The sequence below is a fragment of the Platalea leucorodia genome (assembly GCF_965183815.1).
Source record: "Platalea leucorodia genome assembly, chromosome: 4".
Classification (NCBI taxonomy): domain Eukaryota; kingdom Metazoa; phylum Chordata; class Aves; order Pelecaniformes; family Threskiornithidae; genus Platalea; species Platalea leucorodia.
In genome coordinates, this window is record NC_138826.1 from 86,907,733 (window position 1) to 86,924,753 (window position 17,021).

Here is a 17,021-nt window from a genome sequence, read left to right on the forward strand (position 1 = left end):
AAGTCTCCAAGTCAGTTCAGTGCTTTATTTTTATGATTCCAAAGACCAGACAAATTTATGAATCAGAAAAATCTTGATATAAAAGGATTTCAGTAAAAGCTGAATGGAACTTTATATATGCACTTTTATGAAATCAATAAGATCAGACTGGTCAATACATGCAAATAAAGGATACGCTAACAAAAAAAAAATAAGAGCAATTATTATAGGATTTCAAACATTTCCAATGAACACAGGAAAATTTGGAAAAGAAAAGACATAATATATGTCAATTTTTCATATTCATTAATGCAAAAACATAAGACAGCTTAAACAGACAGTAAGCCTGTGCTTGAAATGCAAAATTCTTTCATTTAAACAAAAGCTCAAGTGTTGATCCACAAATGTTGAAGTGATTATTGGTAATAGTCAGATAGAGATACATAATATTTTTCTACCTGTTGAGCAAGTTTCTGTCATCGCTGCAAGTTAAGGCTTCTAATAATATTTTCTTCTCAGACACTGCTGTGGTAGAATGAAATTTCATCCAAATGAACTCCCATACATCTTCATCCATCAGCGAAACTCCTGTGCAGTAGACAATGTCTCTCACATTGAGTGGGATTCTACAAAAGAAATCAGTAATAGCATTGTGGTAAATAAGCAGCCTCCTGATATTGGAAACCAAGGAGGAACATCACCATGAGACTCTAAAATTAAAGTGCAACAGTAATCTTGTTTTGGAAAATTACATTTGCACCTCTTTACTGCCACCAAAATCTTCCAGGCCATCCTAATGGATTTTCTAATGGGTAACACATGCTTGCCATTCTTTCATAATGCTGTCACATTGTCAGAAGACGATAAATTATGGTCATCCAGTTCATCAACACATAATGTGCCACATAACCTGCAGGACAGCTAACATAAGCTCTCCAAATTAGCACGGGATCCTATCACTCTGTTGCTGGGCTCTAAGCCAAATCTCCTCTTCTTGTCCTTAGTACTGAGGTTTTAGAACAGGAGCTGATCAGCCAGAAACTCCTCCTTGCTTGTGCTGTAAAGTGCTCCATCTTCAGATAGTAACATACAAGTAAGGAAGGATGTGCTGAGACAATGCTACTTAAAAATGGTGTTTTCAGGAGTGAAGAAAACAGACAATTCTGTTCATTTTTTTAGCATATTAATACCAGTACAAAACCAGCTATGCCATAGGCTGGTTGTGAACTGTGATTACTGCTCAAATAATATAAACTCAGACTACAGTTAAATGAAAGCTTCTTGAAGCCAAATTCAGACCTAGTATGGGATATGCATAGGTACCATTTTCTTCAAAAAAGATCTCAGCTGGGCTTTCAATTTCCTGCCCTGCTTATGTTTCCTATACAAGCATAGAAGCTGAAACATTTGTGAGCTAAAGGGTATTCCTGCAGATAAAGCTAGACATTTCTCAGAGGAATACGCTTCTGATTTGCAGGAAAGAAAGCCCTCTTTTTGTTGGCAAAAATTATACCAAAACACAGTTCTCTAGTTACTAATAGCTGGGCTGAAACACCTCCGGAGCTTCATACGCAAGACCTCTTTAGAGAATCTAGAAGTACATACAGCTGCTGTCAGTGCCTGGCCAGTAATACAGTAGGACAAAGAATAAAATTACCTCTGTAAAATTTGATATCAAATCTTACACAACACAGAAAGAAAAGGTTACCTCAATACTTGAATTATAAAGCTTTGATGTCTTATACATAGACTGGGCTATCCCAGTCAAGAACAAAGAGGTTCTTTTACTCCCATCTATTCATTCTCCACAAAAAAACTTTCTTCCACTGAAATTTTCTATTGTTGGGCTCTGTGATGGGTGTTTTTGTTAAAAAACTTCAGCTGATCTCTTTGCCATGTCTGAGTCCTTGGAAAATGAAACCAGCGTGGCTTTTCAGCATTTCAAAGTTTTGGTTCCTCTTCAGTACTTCAGAAGGAAGTAGGCAAGGTAAGAAACCATATATTGATGACTGTGAAGGGTTATAAACTGTTGTTGCCTCCATGGGGTTAGCTGGTCCCAACAACAATGATGGTTTCTTAAGAAAAAGAATAAAAGGAATATGCAGCTAAGTTAAGGCAAAACTGGGGGAAAAAAAGTGCACTCCTCATCCTACTGGCTGAAGAACTTTGGGGAATTAATGCCTACTGCTTCTTTGTTATGTTTTTTCTGAGTAGTAAAAAAGGCCTGAGGTTGAGGCTTTATTCATGTTCTCTAGCGAGTGTAGTCATCACCTCAGAGGGTGTATGTGCAAGTTTAGATGCAGTCACACGAATTTTGCTTCTGCTGAGGTGACATGGCTCAGGATAGTGCTGTTTTGTGAAGATTTTTTAGCAGAGTCCCATACTAACAGAGCCACGAAGGGCTGCCTTGACTAGTACCGAGGTATTTTGCATTTGATGCAGACAAACTCAGACATTTATTCAGGAGTAAACTCTCCAAGGCAAAACTGAAAGGGTAGGCAAGAGAAAAGTAATCCATTTTGAAGTTGCTAGGAATATGAAACTTTTAACTATGCGCAGCACACACCAGCAATATTGCCTTCTAAAGCAAAATCAGAGGTGCAATGTCTCATCTCTGCCATGAACTGCTACCATCTAGGCCGTGTAGATTGGTACTACAGTGCAGATCCTGGCATGGTTCGAGATCTTACTATTTCTTCTCCTTCCACCACCAAACTGCTGTGTGAGAACATGCCCATCCAGAGCCATGCCAGGCAATCAGCATTGCTACAATTATGACCACACAGCTCAAGCAATTCCTATATGTCACTGACACATAGATGGGACCTCCAAAAAATGCAGGTTCCACAGTTCCTCCTCCTTGATGCTTCCTATTATCTTCTTAGATCTTTTCCCTCACTCTTCAGACCTAAAAAGCTTGGCACTGAAAAAAGTTAGTACCTCTCCTCAGATTTACTCAGGATCAGTAGGTTTTGGCTTATGTATGGTCTATGCAACTGCTTCTGTGGTCCCCATAGAACTGCTACACCAAGACCAAGGAAACCAGAAAATCCTTAAAGCTGACCAGATCCGTTAAAAGAAACAGTGTTTAAACACACATGGGCAGTAAAGAAAAAAAGTTATCACTTTCATCAGCCTTTCCATACTATTGAGTTTTGATTCGCAAAAACTGAGTTAACATTAGTAAAATGTGAGTTTGGTTGACATTTACAGAATTATCCATGTGTGCTGGGTGCTGAATTTCCATTTCACTGTAATGGAATTTGTACTTCTTACTTGAAAGTCTATCATTAAGTCCTTCTTGCGATATTTCAAACATTAATGAATATCAACAGTTTATTTTTCCCCCATTTAACCTTTCTTTCAAAAAGTGCATTCAAAGGAAACTGCATATAATTGAGTCTATTACAAAAAATTAAGACTACATATTTAAACGCAAGAAATCAAGACATACTAACATTAATGGAGTGGATATTTAGGTGGTGCCTTTGTGTTGGCTTATATTAACTCAGAATGAGGCTTAAAGTTTTAAATAACTGCAACTCTCAAAACTTCAGGTCAGCAATTACAGTAACATAAATATGCAGCCATATGCACATACACTGCATAGAACATAAAAGTGATATTAACTATTGTTGTGTCTTGATTTTCTGATACACTAGGCTATTTGTCCTTAAAGCACAACTTCCTTACCAGCTTATGTCTTTTTTTGCTTTTAATTTGTCATTTAATACACTGACAGAAGACATAAGAACATATGCTAAACCAAAAGGACTAAGGGATGTAATCCTGACTGGGACCAAACAACTTGTTGCCCCAAATCTGTCATATCATGTGATATCTGAATATGAAGAACAACTGAACCCAGTCAAGCCTTATTTCAGTGCAGGAAGGACTTTATATCTTTACACACAAACATGAAATCTTTTTTTTTAGAAGCACACGTAGTTCTTTCTGAGCTTTGCTGACAGGAATATTATCTTTGGTTTACTGCAAGAGATGCAACTCAACCAACAGATACTCTAAGGAACCATAAGGCATCTGGAAAAGGTAATTCTTTTTTGGTTGATTGGCCCAATAATTCAGGTAGGAATTGTGTGCTGGAAGAACTGTCACTCTGTGTTTGGCTAGTACAGTCAGCAGCAGAGGTACCTAGAAGTGGATGTCTAACCCCAGAAAGGTCAGCGTTCCTCTGCTTGTGAGGTTTACATTTTCGAAATTTACAGAAAACATACCAATTCAATGGGCTTTCCCAGCCACTCCATCTCTTATGCTGGAAGTGCCAACACTAACGATTTTAGCAGCAGTGCAGTCAGTAACTGCAGGATCATTTGCATGCTCTGGGAAGGAAGGAGGACTTAAGACAAGTTATGGCATTGATCCCATGTCCATAGCCTAGTTGTCACCATGTTTCTTGCTAAGAAAACTCTATTGCCACCAAATGGGTAATAGCATACTTGCAGTGCTGCAGCAGATCTACTCAATATCATCCAACCAATAGCTCCGGGGAAGGTTTTAGGTCTCTATCTATAAGCTAAGTCATCAGGACAATGAGAAAAAAATCAGCCCCTACAAACCAAGACATCGAAACAAATACTGATTTTAAAAGGCTTAGCTTCAGAAACTACAAAACTTAGGGCTATGAAAAGCTACAAATTACTCCTGCGAGAGGCTTGTAATCAGGACTGTAGACAGGGGAGTTCTTCTTGTGGAAATGAAAATTGTTTATGAAAATGAGAATATCCCCAAAGTAATTTCTCTTTAACTATTGCCTCAACAGAGAGCCCTCTAATTGAATTTTCTCCATTTGTGAGTATTTTTGCTTTCTCTCTCCTCCAGTCATTATGGGCCTGTATTTCATCGTTACCTAAACATGTGAAATCTCCCCAGTCTACAGATTTTTTAATTTTATAGCTTCATGGAAAATGTTGTTCTAAAATTACAGTTCCGAGGCACTAGATCAGCACATGGAATGTTTGCCCCTGTACTAAGTGAATCAAGTGGATAAAACTACCATTGTTTCAGTACCACTTAGGTAATAACACTGCAGAACGTATCCCCTTCTTATATTAAACCTCATGTGGGCCTTCAAGGCTGCTCTCATTTTTAAAGAGCTAATATGATTGATGGATAGTTCAGAAGAATAAAGATTAACTTTTGAAAGCATCACTTTAAATGGCTTTTATTTGAATACTGATCCAATTTATTTAACTTTATTTTTCTTGCTTAAGAGATATGATGGTGAGAATGAAATATGTAGCTAGCAGAGCTCATGTTTAAAAATTAAACACTTTGGGAAAAAAGTTAAAAATTAAACAGTTAGAAAAAAATTAATTAAAATCGTGCTGTGCCTTTACAGGGTTTTTTTTCAAGAGCGAATAATAAAGCTCTACAATGAGCTAAGAATAATCTTCTAAGTTATAATTAATTGGTACATACTTGCTCCTATTTAAAGTATGTTCTAACAATTGGAGATACACTTATAAAATTGGACCATAATTATTTATCTTCTGGGCAAATTGTGTTCTAATTTTTTAAAATGTAATTGCACACAGTTTAGACAGTTCTTTGATTAAGTGACAAATTTCAATACCATTTAGGGTACTATTTGACAAAGAAAATTAATCAGAAACATTATTTTTTATTTTTGCAACTATTTAACATTTAACTTAAGCCTATTTTTCTCGATGACTATATTTACAGTCTTGTTTAATAGGTTACAAGGCTCAGATAAGAAAAAACAACTAAGTATCGGTACTTTGTTGGCAGATCTGTAATACAGATTCTGTTATAAGGAGCAGCACCACACAAAGTTTATTTTTTTAAGATGGCCATCCCAAAGCTTATACTCTCATTCTGTATTACAAACTCCAGGAGCCATGCTGCTGGCACTACTGTGCATACAGAGGAGGAGAGCATCCTCTGCCATAGCACATGCCCAGTCTGAAGAGAAAGGGCAGAATTTCCCCTTAAAAACTGAGGCATAGAGCTGTGATGGGCTTGACATTCAGGTGCCTGTCATGCATTGAATTCAGGGGATATTAACCACAGATGTGGCTACCCAGGGTGTCTGTGGCAAAGCTATGCAGAGACGCTAGGTCTCCTCAGTCCCAGTCCTGTGCTTCCGAGCTTCAGGTATCGCATGGGTCTGATCGAGGCAGGCAGAGAATACATCATCCCTCAAGTGATGGTTACTGCTATTGGTCCTTTCCCTTCCTACGGCAGATATCCCACAACTGAACACGCAACTAGCACACTCAAGCTCTTCAATGCTGATTTTAACGGCTGAGTGATGAGTTAAGCGATTCCTCGTGAGACTAATCTCTGAGTAGATATGCCTTGTTTTGTCCTTTCCACACAGTTTTTGCAACAAAAATATGGTCCCTTCTGTTCAATTGTTTTGCAGAGTTGTGGAGAGATCATTCCTCAGTGAGAAAATTGGAGACGAATCTGTCTAAGGACTGCAAATTAATTACTGATAATCCATAATCCCTACATATAGGGTCATTTTATTGTGATCACACACAGAAGTCAGAAGGTAAAAATGCTACCTGAACCAGCTGCCCCATAAAGCCCAGTTTTGTCTTTCACAAGACAAAATCCTCTCTTTTCAGACATACTCCCCAGATGGTCTTTCAGAGCACTAACTCCTTGATTAACTCATGCACTCAACAGTGTTTTCTTCCTCCTTAAACAGTTTTATTGACTTGAGTGCAAGATTCTACTCAAATGTTGTAACAACCTATTAATTAGTTAAATCACTTCAGCAACATTGGCTGACATTAGCTGGCAAAGCTCCAGTAACATTTCAAAATGCATGAATAGCTATTCCTGAATTTTTTCAGTAATCAAAACTTCTAGGTGTTGAGAACACAGAAGAAGGAACCCATTTTATTGTTTTACATTTATCAGACACTCATGTGTGAAAAAAATAAAAATAACTCTTTTTTTTTTCATGTTTGCTGCTAATGATTTCCAAAAATAGCTGGTGGGCATCACACCCATGCAAAAAGCTAGTGCCTCTTCCAAGCACTAACAAAAATAATTAACCTGTTGGCCACATTCCCACAAATACTTATGTAGGTGGTTAAACTTAAGTACCTTTATAAGTTGTTGCAAGACTGTAGCACTAGTGTGCCCATGTGAAACAAAGCAACAAAATTATGTATCTCAAGTCATTAGAGAGAGAAATAAGTCAGGAGGAAAAGGAAAGAAAAAATGCTTTGTTTGGAAAAACATTTGATTTTCTATCACCTCAGCCAGACTTCATTGAAATGGTCTCAATTAATGACTGGTAATTTGTTGTCTACCACTCCCTCAGATCTATGGATAGTTTCACTTATAGACATGTTACAGTCTCCTGCACACTCCTGCAGTGCAATTTGTTTTTCTGGTGGCATTTCCATTGAGTAGTTAAAGGTCCATCCAAGTAAGCACACTGCCAGCTTAGGCAGGTGGATGGACATAAATCCATTGTTCCTTGCAGAGGAAATACAAATTCTGCACAAACAAGTACGGAGTTTTATTACTCTCAAATTAGGCTTGTTGGTTATCGCTGTCTTTGCTCAAATTACATGATGGAAGTCATCTTACTTCATTATTTGCACCTTTCTTAAGACTGATAAAGAATTAACTACTGTTCCTAACAGTCACAGCAATGTGACAAAAGTCTTTGAAATGGCAAACAGAAGTCACTGGAAAAGCCCATATCCACTTAAAAAGATTAAATGAGGTAATTGAGTACTAGGTTGCAATCATCCAAGATCTTGATTTCATTTTTTGGTAACCAAAAGTGGTTCATCTGTAGTGCAAAACAACACACAGATGTGTTCTGACTTGAAACTCACAGACTGAAAAGGAAAATTCACAGCCTGTTCCCTTTTCAGAGATCTCTGGCCCCACCTCAGCACCCCAAGACTTCTCAGAACAACTAGGATGATAGAGACCAGAACAGATTCAAAATATCTGGATTTGCATTCAGAATCATCTGGCAGTCTCTATTTCTCCTCATTCACGAAGACAGACAAATGCAAACTACATTAGCCCATGGGCTACAGAATGGATGCTGACTTCAGTCTAATTCAGTGCAGCAGCCTGCACTCCATGGCAAACATCTGTTCATCTGAGCATTGCTTTCCTTAAAAAAGAAAAAGAAAAAAAAGAAAACCCATGCCTTCTTATCGCGTGTTAGAAAGAATTGACTGAACGCACACTCAGAATTGCAAAAAAAGAGAAAAAAGTATTGGAAGAAGCTAAGTATTGAACATCAGCTCTACTTATCAAATAGCACAGTGATCTTAGCTCTGCTGACCAAAGATTAGCAGATTGTTATCAACCATAAGGTAAGCATAACAGGTGCAAGTACAAGAGACACCAAATTTGCAGACATCAGAATGCAACCCTCAGTTTTCACAAGTTTGGTGTGGTAGAATATTGGATTATCCCATTTTTTTTCCAACTGATGATATCTGCAAGGCAGTATTCAAAGTAAACAAAACTGATCAGAGTGCTTGCGACAGAAGAATAATAGCAAAAATAGTAAAAACTGCATTAAAGCTAAAATCACCCCACAGTGATATGAAGCTCAGATCAATCAAATGCATTTACTGTAAGTTTTCTAGGGGTATTGAGGCAATTAATTAAGGTACTTTGTTTCCATTTAAAAGACAGCAACCAATAAATAGCAATGGTTACATTTCTGAAGAAGGAAAAAATAAGAGCAAACTGAATTGGCTATGACTAGCTAGGGGCCTTCCAATGGGTCCAGTAACATCTTAAAGAAACATCACCATGTAATCATGTCTGATGCAATATTATCATCTCCCCCTGCTCACTGTTGCATATAAGCAGAAGAATAGCATCACCACAGCTCTACTAACAGAACCAGAATACAAGCACTCCTTTTTCTCCTGAAGGCAAAATCAGCTGTCTCTGTTCAAAGCAGCTCTCTTACATTTTCACGTGTTCACACTATCCCGTCCAACTTTGCCTCAAGCAAGCATAGATCCGCAGTCCACTTTGCCAGCAGAAATGTGTACATGGCAACCTGTAGCTGATGGATGGTAACAGTAGCTGGAAGAAAATCACGCCTGCATCCACAGAGGAGTTTGCAAAAACACACTTGTGTCTATGGAGAAGTTATGCTTTGACCCATCATAGTGTGTATTCACATGTTACACATTGTTATGATATCTCCTGTCAGGAGTTTACAGATTGCAGCTCTTCACATATTCTTTCCTGAACCTCAAAAATACACTCAGTCTATCCAAGGCAGAAAGTCTGAAAATGCTAATCCTCTTAGAAACATGTTTTTCCTTCAGAATAGATATGTGATGAAGGTTAAAGGGGTTAACAAGGCTGATTCTCAAGCTCAGGCAGGCATTGTATGGTAATTTCGTTAATTTTTTAGGCTGAACCACAATGCTGTTATATCTAAGGAGTGTGAATAATGTACTTCTTCACACATGAAAGAGCTTCACAGGGATGAGCTCAGTTAAATGAAGGCAGAAGTAAGCATCTTAATTTTCAGTCAACAGTAGCTTCTCTTGTACAGTATTCTGCTGTTGACTGAATCCGAGTAACCTTATATTCTCAAACTACAGGGGTAATTTCAATGTGCTTACATGTTTTCTACTAGGTTTGTACTCTTCTGAACATCAACATGGAAGTTTCAAGAGTTTCCATTGCTCCAATACAGGAGTAGCATATATCCCAACTTAACAGAGTGAAAATGTTTGCCTTCTTATCAACTATCAAGTCAGAAGTCAATGCAGACTTTCAAGCAAAATGTGCTAGAGCCATCAGCCATTTAAAAAGAGCAAAATTATTTAAATTCATTGATTAAAAAGACAGTAAGACATACCTTGAAGTCTAATCTCAGATTTTCAGCAGAAAGAAATAATCACTTCTTTTTTAACAACTGCAAGGATTTAAAGACGATGTTAATTCCTACACCAACCAGCTATCGCCTTATAGCCTCTTCTACATGTGATGTTATGTGTTTGGTTTGCTCCTTGAAGAGCCAAGCTTCTTTTTTACAGTTATGTTCCTTGTTTTAGCATCATGTTTTGCCCTGCAAAAGTGATAGTAAGCAATACCACTTAAAGCCCTTTGCATACTAAGTAATCCTGGTATTTCAGGTACTCAAGCCTCCCTCCCTTAGATGAATGCTCTCATCTTTAGGCTGGAGAGCTGTATTATTTCTCTCACTAATGAAGTAAATCCCAGTGGCTAAGCTTCAACTAGAGGAGGAAAGTGTGTTGCAGTGTCTTAATTCTGTCCCAAACACCTCACAGATAGGTCATCAGGGTGATCTTCTGCATGTGGCAGATGCAGGGCTGAGGTACTAAACTGAAGCTCTACCACAATCTCAGAACTACTGTTTAAAAGGGGATTGAGGAGCAGCTTCTCTGCCAGCTGTGTTTGAAAAGAAAATGAGCAGATCTTTTCCTGATTTAGTGACACCTTTGAAAGGCACCTTTTGCAAGGACCCCTTAATCTGTGATTGCCATTTACATATTCATTTGATATAGGTATCTTTCTACCTGTAGTGCTGGACTCTAAGAGGGCCCACTCTCTCTTCACAATCTCATATTAAGAGGCTCTTCACTCAGCATAGAGGCTGCAGCCAACTTCATTTAGACGTTCCCAAATCCCCTTGTAGGAAGCGTAACTCCAAGCGTCTGATTCTGCCCTGTGAGCCAGGTATCTAAAAATGAAGTACTGCAAAACCTAAGTCACTTTAGAAATTCAAGCCTTCAAGCCTCTCAGCTGACTTCTACTTTCATATACAGAGGCTAATGTTGCAGATCACATGTATGGGTTTTTTTTTACTAATTCCATAAGAAAATCTGCAGTGCTACAGTTGGAAATCTAATGTCTTTTTTCAAATAGTGCCAGAAACACAGAGGACCTTTGGCTTTGTGCTATGAATGACCATTATTTTACTTGGTGAACAGTGGCAAATTATTTGCACAGTAAAGAACATGTAATTACAAAGTACAAACAGTAACTGATTATTATGATTATTTCAATTCCCTACAGTGAAGAGTAGATGGTAATTAATTTCTGGACCTACCAGACTAAATATAATTACTAGAAACCACAGCAACTGTAGGCATGTGCTGGTAAAACAGAGTTAGATGTTACTGTATTTGTTTATTACTGAACACTTTATCCATAACTAAATGCTACAAGTAAAACAGAAAAAACATTTCAACAGAACTTCTAAAAAGCCATAGATTAAAAATGTGGCTAAAAAGTTATGAATGTTAGCATTTGTACAGTATTATTAATTGCACATTCTGTTATGCTTACTTGAACTTTAACTGCAGTAACTGCCAGAGAATCAAAACCCTCTTTTACATGATTTACTGCCTGTGCATTTACGTGGTATTTAATACCACATCTTCACATAATATTGCCCTAATTTTGTACTGATTAGAATCTTGGGACACAAGCCTATTCCCTAGTTTCATTTTGGGGTCTACCGCTTTGAAGAATTTGTGTTCCTTCCAACATGCGCTGCTTGTGAATTAGCTCACTGTATGAAATATCTTGCTTTCCAGAATAAGGTTTTTGGGAAGGCATGGATGGAAAGGTTGCAAATTAGCCTTTATTTTTACTCTCATAGTCAAACTCAAATTATACCTGTATATAAAAATATCTCTGAGCTCTCCAGAACTGTATCTTTCTGCTCTGGCTACGCAAACCTACCAAGACCGGACTTTATGCAATGCATCAGTCAATGTCTTTGTTCAGTTTCAGAAGAGGAAAGGGCATCTACAAGCATTTTTAGAGTAGTTTTCAGCAGATACCACTTTACTCATTGTGGATAAGGAGCAGAACAGGCAAGGATACATATAGTTTCTGTACCTGTCACCAGCTTTCCTCACCAGGAGCTGTCAGAAAAGTCTGGAGAAAGATGAGCAGCATGAGTTTCCCATTCTGTGTGAGGAAACAAGCTCTGAGGGATTCCTACAGATTCTGAGGTGGCTGTTTGCAGCAAATTGACAAACAGCTCTTAAAGGCATCAAACTGAGCAAAACACTTGACTGACGAGAAAGAATACAAAATGGCACCTGTTGGATGTGCTCTCTGCATGTATCTTGTACTTACCTGCTTGCCCTTTGCACTTGAGCTAGCTATTGTCTCTGAAGTGCTAAAAGAGGCAGAGGCATGACTCAGACACCATGTTAATTGAATTCTTATTGTAGAATCATCACCATTTTCTTGGTGGAAAAGCAGGAAAACAGACCCTGCTTTATTTTCAGGTTTCAGTCCGAGTTAGTTTAAACAGAACAAAGGAGACATGGGGTACCCCTGATGCAGCAGGAATCTGAACATTCCTGAGAGAACATTGACAGACCGCTACAAATGCTGTTACTGTGAAACATAAGCTGATTTTATGTCTACCAAGTTGCTATTACTAGTAGCCTTTGCAATGTCTTTTCAATATAAGTAGGTATGAAATGAGTCTGCTCGTATCTTAGTTATATTCAGTATGTGAGACTGCTCTGAGAACAGCAACTCATAAATTCTGGGCTGGGGAACTGAACAAATCCTATAATCTTAATAAATAAACAAAACCACGTCTTTGTCTTCTCTGCAAGTTGTACCCCTATTTATCAGCTGACTGTCAATCTGTACTCTGTAATTACATTATTTGTTGCAGCTATTTTTCAAAACTGTGCAGTTCCTTTGGAGGAATGCACTGCTTTAACTTAGTAGCTATTCTCTTCCTCTGCCCTGCTGTGATGCTTTTATCATAATACTCGTCATATGCTGGCAGCCACAGTCTTGTGCTCCCAAGAATGGCCCCATAGAAGATGAGTCTTTACATGGCTCCTTAATTTTATTCCTTTCCTCTCTTGCTATTGTTACCAAAGAAATAAGCTTTTTTTTTTTTTTTTTTCTGATGCCTCCTTCTTCAGTCCTGTTGGAAAGGATGAAGGCACAGGGTAGGAGAAAGCTTTGCAGGGTGACAGCTTTTTAACACTGAATAATCTATGACTGTGCATGCTAATAGATGGTGCTAGGTTTGATTAACTAATTTTGCAAATGAATATCTAAGTAAATTATTTTTGCAGATTGTTTCCAATGATTCTTTCTCTTTAATCTCCTCTTTGAATAGTTTCATACTGATTGTTGCTGCTGACGATAAGAATTCGTACAAAACCGTGGGGTATATATGTCATAGTAAATATATCTGGTATCATTTTACACAAGAACACCCTCCCCCTCACACACATCTTATATAAAGGTACGTAGCCACAGTTTCAAGATAATTTTTTTTCAAAAGTTTCAAAGTCATATAGGAATGCAATTTCCATTAATCCTTAGTTCATGGCTGGTTTTAAAAGACGCTCAGGTACTTATGTAACTGAGTATGCCTGTAAAGGATTTTCAAAGAATACAAAGCCAGACAGACACACTTTAATTGTAAACTGTATTGGGTTTGCATGGCAAGGTTTTGGTAGCACAGAGGCTACAGGGGTGGCTTCTGTGAGAAGCTTCTAGAAGCTTCCCCTATGTCCAACAGAGCCAACGCCAGCCAGCTCCAAGACGGACCCATTGCTGGCCAAGGCTGAGCCCATCAGCAACAGTGGTAGCACCTCTGGGATAACATATGCAAGAAGGGGGAAAAAAAAAAACCTGTGCGTAATTGCAGCCGGAGACAGGAGTGAGAATACGTGAGAGAAACAACTCTGCAGACACCAAGGTCAGTGAAGAAGGAGGGGGAGGAGGTGCCCTAGGCGCCAGAGCAGATTCCCCGCAGTCCATGGTGAAGACCATGGTGAGGCAGGCTGTCCCCCTGCAGCCCATGGAGGTCCATGGTGGAGCAGATATCCACCTGCAGCCTGTGGAGGACCCCATGCCGGAGCAGATGGATGCCCAAAGGAGGCTGTGACCCCGTGGGAAGCCCACACTGGAGCAGGTTTGCTGGCAGGACTTGTGACCCCGTGGGGGACCCATGCTGGAGCAGTCTGTTCTTGAAGGACTGCACCCCGTGGAAGGGACCCACGCTGGAGCAGTTTGTGAAGAACTGCAGCCTGTGGCAAGGACTCATGTTGGAGAAGTTCATGGAGGACTGTCTCCTGCGGAAGGGACCCCATGCTGGAGCAGGGGAAGAGTGTGAGGAGTCCTCCCCCTGAGGAGGAAGGAGTGGCAGGGGCAACGTGTGATGAACTGACCACAACCCCCATTCCCCGTCCCCCTGCGCCGCTCAGGGGGAGGAGGTAGAGAAATCGGGAGTGAAGTTGAGCCTGGGAAGAAGGGAGAGGTGGGTGGAAGGTGTTTTAAGATTTGGTTGTATTTCTCATTACCTTACTCTGATTTGATTGGTAATAAATTAAACTAATCTCCCCAAGTTGAGTCTGGTTTGCCCATGACGGTAACTGGTGAATGATGTCTCCCTGCCCTTACCTCGACCCAGGAGCTTTTCATTGTATTTTCTCTCCCCTGTCCAGCTGAGGAGGGGGAGCGATAGAGCAGCTTTGGTGGGCACTTGGCATCCAGCCAGGGTCAACCCACCACGTAAAAAACCACCTGATTGGCACAAGATGTCTTTGAAAAATCCTGCATGCCTATATGTCTATAGAGATCAGAACTTTCTGCAGTTAATACAAGATTGGGACTAAAAATGTAAGACTTTTTCTCTTCTCTTTTTCTTTGTTACTTGAAAATAAAATATTTTCCTTTAGACCAAAATATCATGTGATGTACTTATGCAAATACTTCTACACCCACATTCCACATAATCAGAAAATCCACCATTCTTTCTCAAGAAGTCATGGTCTTAACCTATACTCTGTACCTATTGTCCATAGATCACTATGTACTTAAATATTTGTATTTGCAGTAATTTAACATTTCTTAGATACATGCCTTTATAAGTTAAACTTCATACACCATCCACGGCCCATGTTCCCTTGCCTCAGCTGAATAAACCTGTGCCTGGACAGCCTAACGTACATATTTGCTGCTAAACCACCACAGTGCTGCTAATGCTTAACACATCAGCTATCATATTATCCCCTCTCTGAAACCTTACACGAGATATTCCATGTATTCCTGAATCACATTAATTTCCAAGTCTTCACCCTTAAGTATTTCATAACATGTCCCTCAAATACATTGTTTTGTCTCCTTTCATACTTCTCAGTCCTTCTGCCTCTAACCTCTCTCACTTCTTTAATCACTTAGAACCTTCTGCTCCCTTGCCCCGACACAGGCTCCATGTTTGTCTGCCAATGTGGTGTTCACTCATCTTTCTTCCTTTAAACCCCTCCTTAAAACCCATCTTCTCACCTTCTAGCATATAATTATCTGACAGCAATTTACCAGGAGTGGGCAGTGGCTATATGGCTGTCCCCTCCACCCATTCATACATGCAAAGTCAAATAATTCATTCTGAAGCTCCACAGACATTTTTAAATAACAGCCAGCGACCTCTGCTTCCTCCCATACCACTCTGCAGAACAGTGCACTGTGGATGGGGGCGGGCAGGAGAGGAAGAGCATGCTAGCTGTACGGCCTCTGAGTAAGAGAAATGGGAAATACACATTTCGGTTCCACTTACCGGTTCCTATTGCTAGAAATCCAATCGGAGATTAACGTTGCAGCCTGCTGATGACAGTGCTTGTTACCGAAGCTGCAGGCCAACATGATGACTTCCCGACGCAACTCTCTGTCCAAATTTAAGCAAGCAATAAGGCTGCATTAATTAATGTGTTTGAATGTCTACAAAAAGTTATGTCTTATAACACTGGCAGCAACTGATAGTTGGGCAACATATCAAGGATAACCCCGCAATACAAATCTCAGTGACAACTTAATGCCTACAGCTGCTGCAACAACTAAAGAAAGGTCATGGACCAAAACCAGCCCCCATTTACACTTATGCATTCTTCCTGACCTCTGTGGTCACATGAGTCCAAGTTCTTAAATATCCAGTGCAGTCAAATTTTAAATTAAGGCTTAGGAAATCATATTCTCCAAACTCAGGAAAGAGGAATTCATCTCACAGCATCTTGCTCCTCTCCCTCTAACCCAGAAAGGAAAAGTAGAAGGAAGACAAAGATAGGAAAGTATGACATACTAAAGATGAAACCAAATTTTAGGAGAGTGCATTGTTACAACTATATCCTGCAAACAAACAATAATTAAAAAAATAAATAACAGTACTCATGTTGGTAGGATGCTTGAACAAGCGATTTGTTTAAATTATTCGTTGGCCATCCAAGCTTCAGATACATTGATGCAACTTGTCTTAAAATATACTCCTGAGGGGGAAAAAAAATATATTCAGTGTTGACATTTGTTTTTTATTTTTTTATTTGAAATTGAAATACTATTGACTATCGAGTTCTTGTCTCTCTTTTTTACCCTCAAATAATGTCCTACTTTCCAAAGATTTTGATTTGCATTTAGCAAAGCAACATGTCCACATATAATCCCCCTTCACTGCTATAGTGAGAAGTAATCCATGGAACAGCTACTTGATTAGATGCCTAGGACAAGACAAGTTATTGTTATACACCTCATCAATTTAAGAAGAGTTTCTTACATGCTATTTTGAACTCAGAGGGTCAACAGCTTAATTTCTACTCTATGATCAATCTTGACTACACCGTGCATGTTCACTTTTAAAAGAATATTGTTTTAATATCCATAGTCATGGCAAAAACGTCTCATAAGTACTGTTAATTGACTTCAGAATACCGAACAATGTGGCTGCAAATGCGCTTTGTACATTTAATGACACTATGTTTTAAGTTTAGGTTCTCGGTGTGCTTAAAGAACAAAACAAGCCCAAGATGTATTTTAGCTTACTTTTACTTTTTAAACAGGAGACATACTTACATATTCTGGCCAGTTGTGAAGAAAACCACTGTCATTGTATTCAGCATAATCTTTTGTCAGTGGAATTTACCAATTTGAGAAAGAGCACTGAGATATAAAGAACCACATAGGAGCTCATCTGTTTTATTATTATGGATGCACAGGCATATATATATGATATCAACACAAAAGGAGATTCA

At 39.0% G+C, this 17,021-nt stretch overlaps 1 protein-coding gene across 1 annotated transcript in view; it reads right to left on the reverse strand.

The window, feature by feature from the left end:
• TRHDE (thyrotropin releasing hormone degrading enzyme) overlaps positions 1-17,021 on the reverse strand; it is a gene marked incomplete at both ends in the record, with an annotated part of 209,879 nt that overhangs the window by 7,311 nt on the left and 185,547 nt on the right. Inside the window, 3 exons of the mRNA XM_082309145.1 lie at positions 438-605; positions 15,560-15,667; positions 16,165-16,262. Of these exons, the coding sequence (XP_082165271.1) occupies positions 438-605; positions 15,560-15,667; positions 16,165-16,262 (374 nt within the window). The remainder of the gene's footprint in view (positions 1-437; positions 606-15,559; positions 15,668-16,164; positions 16,263-17,021) is intronic.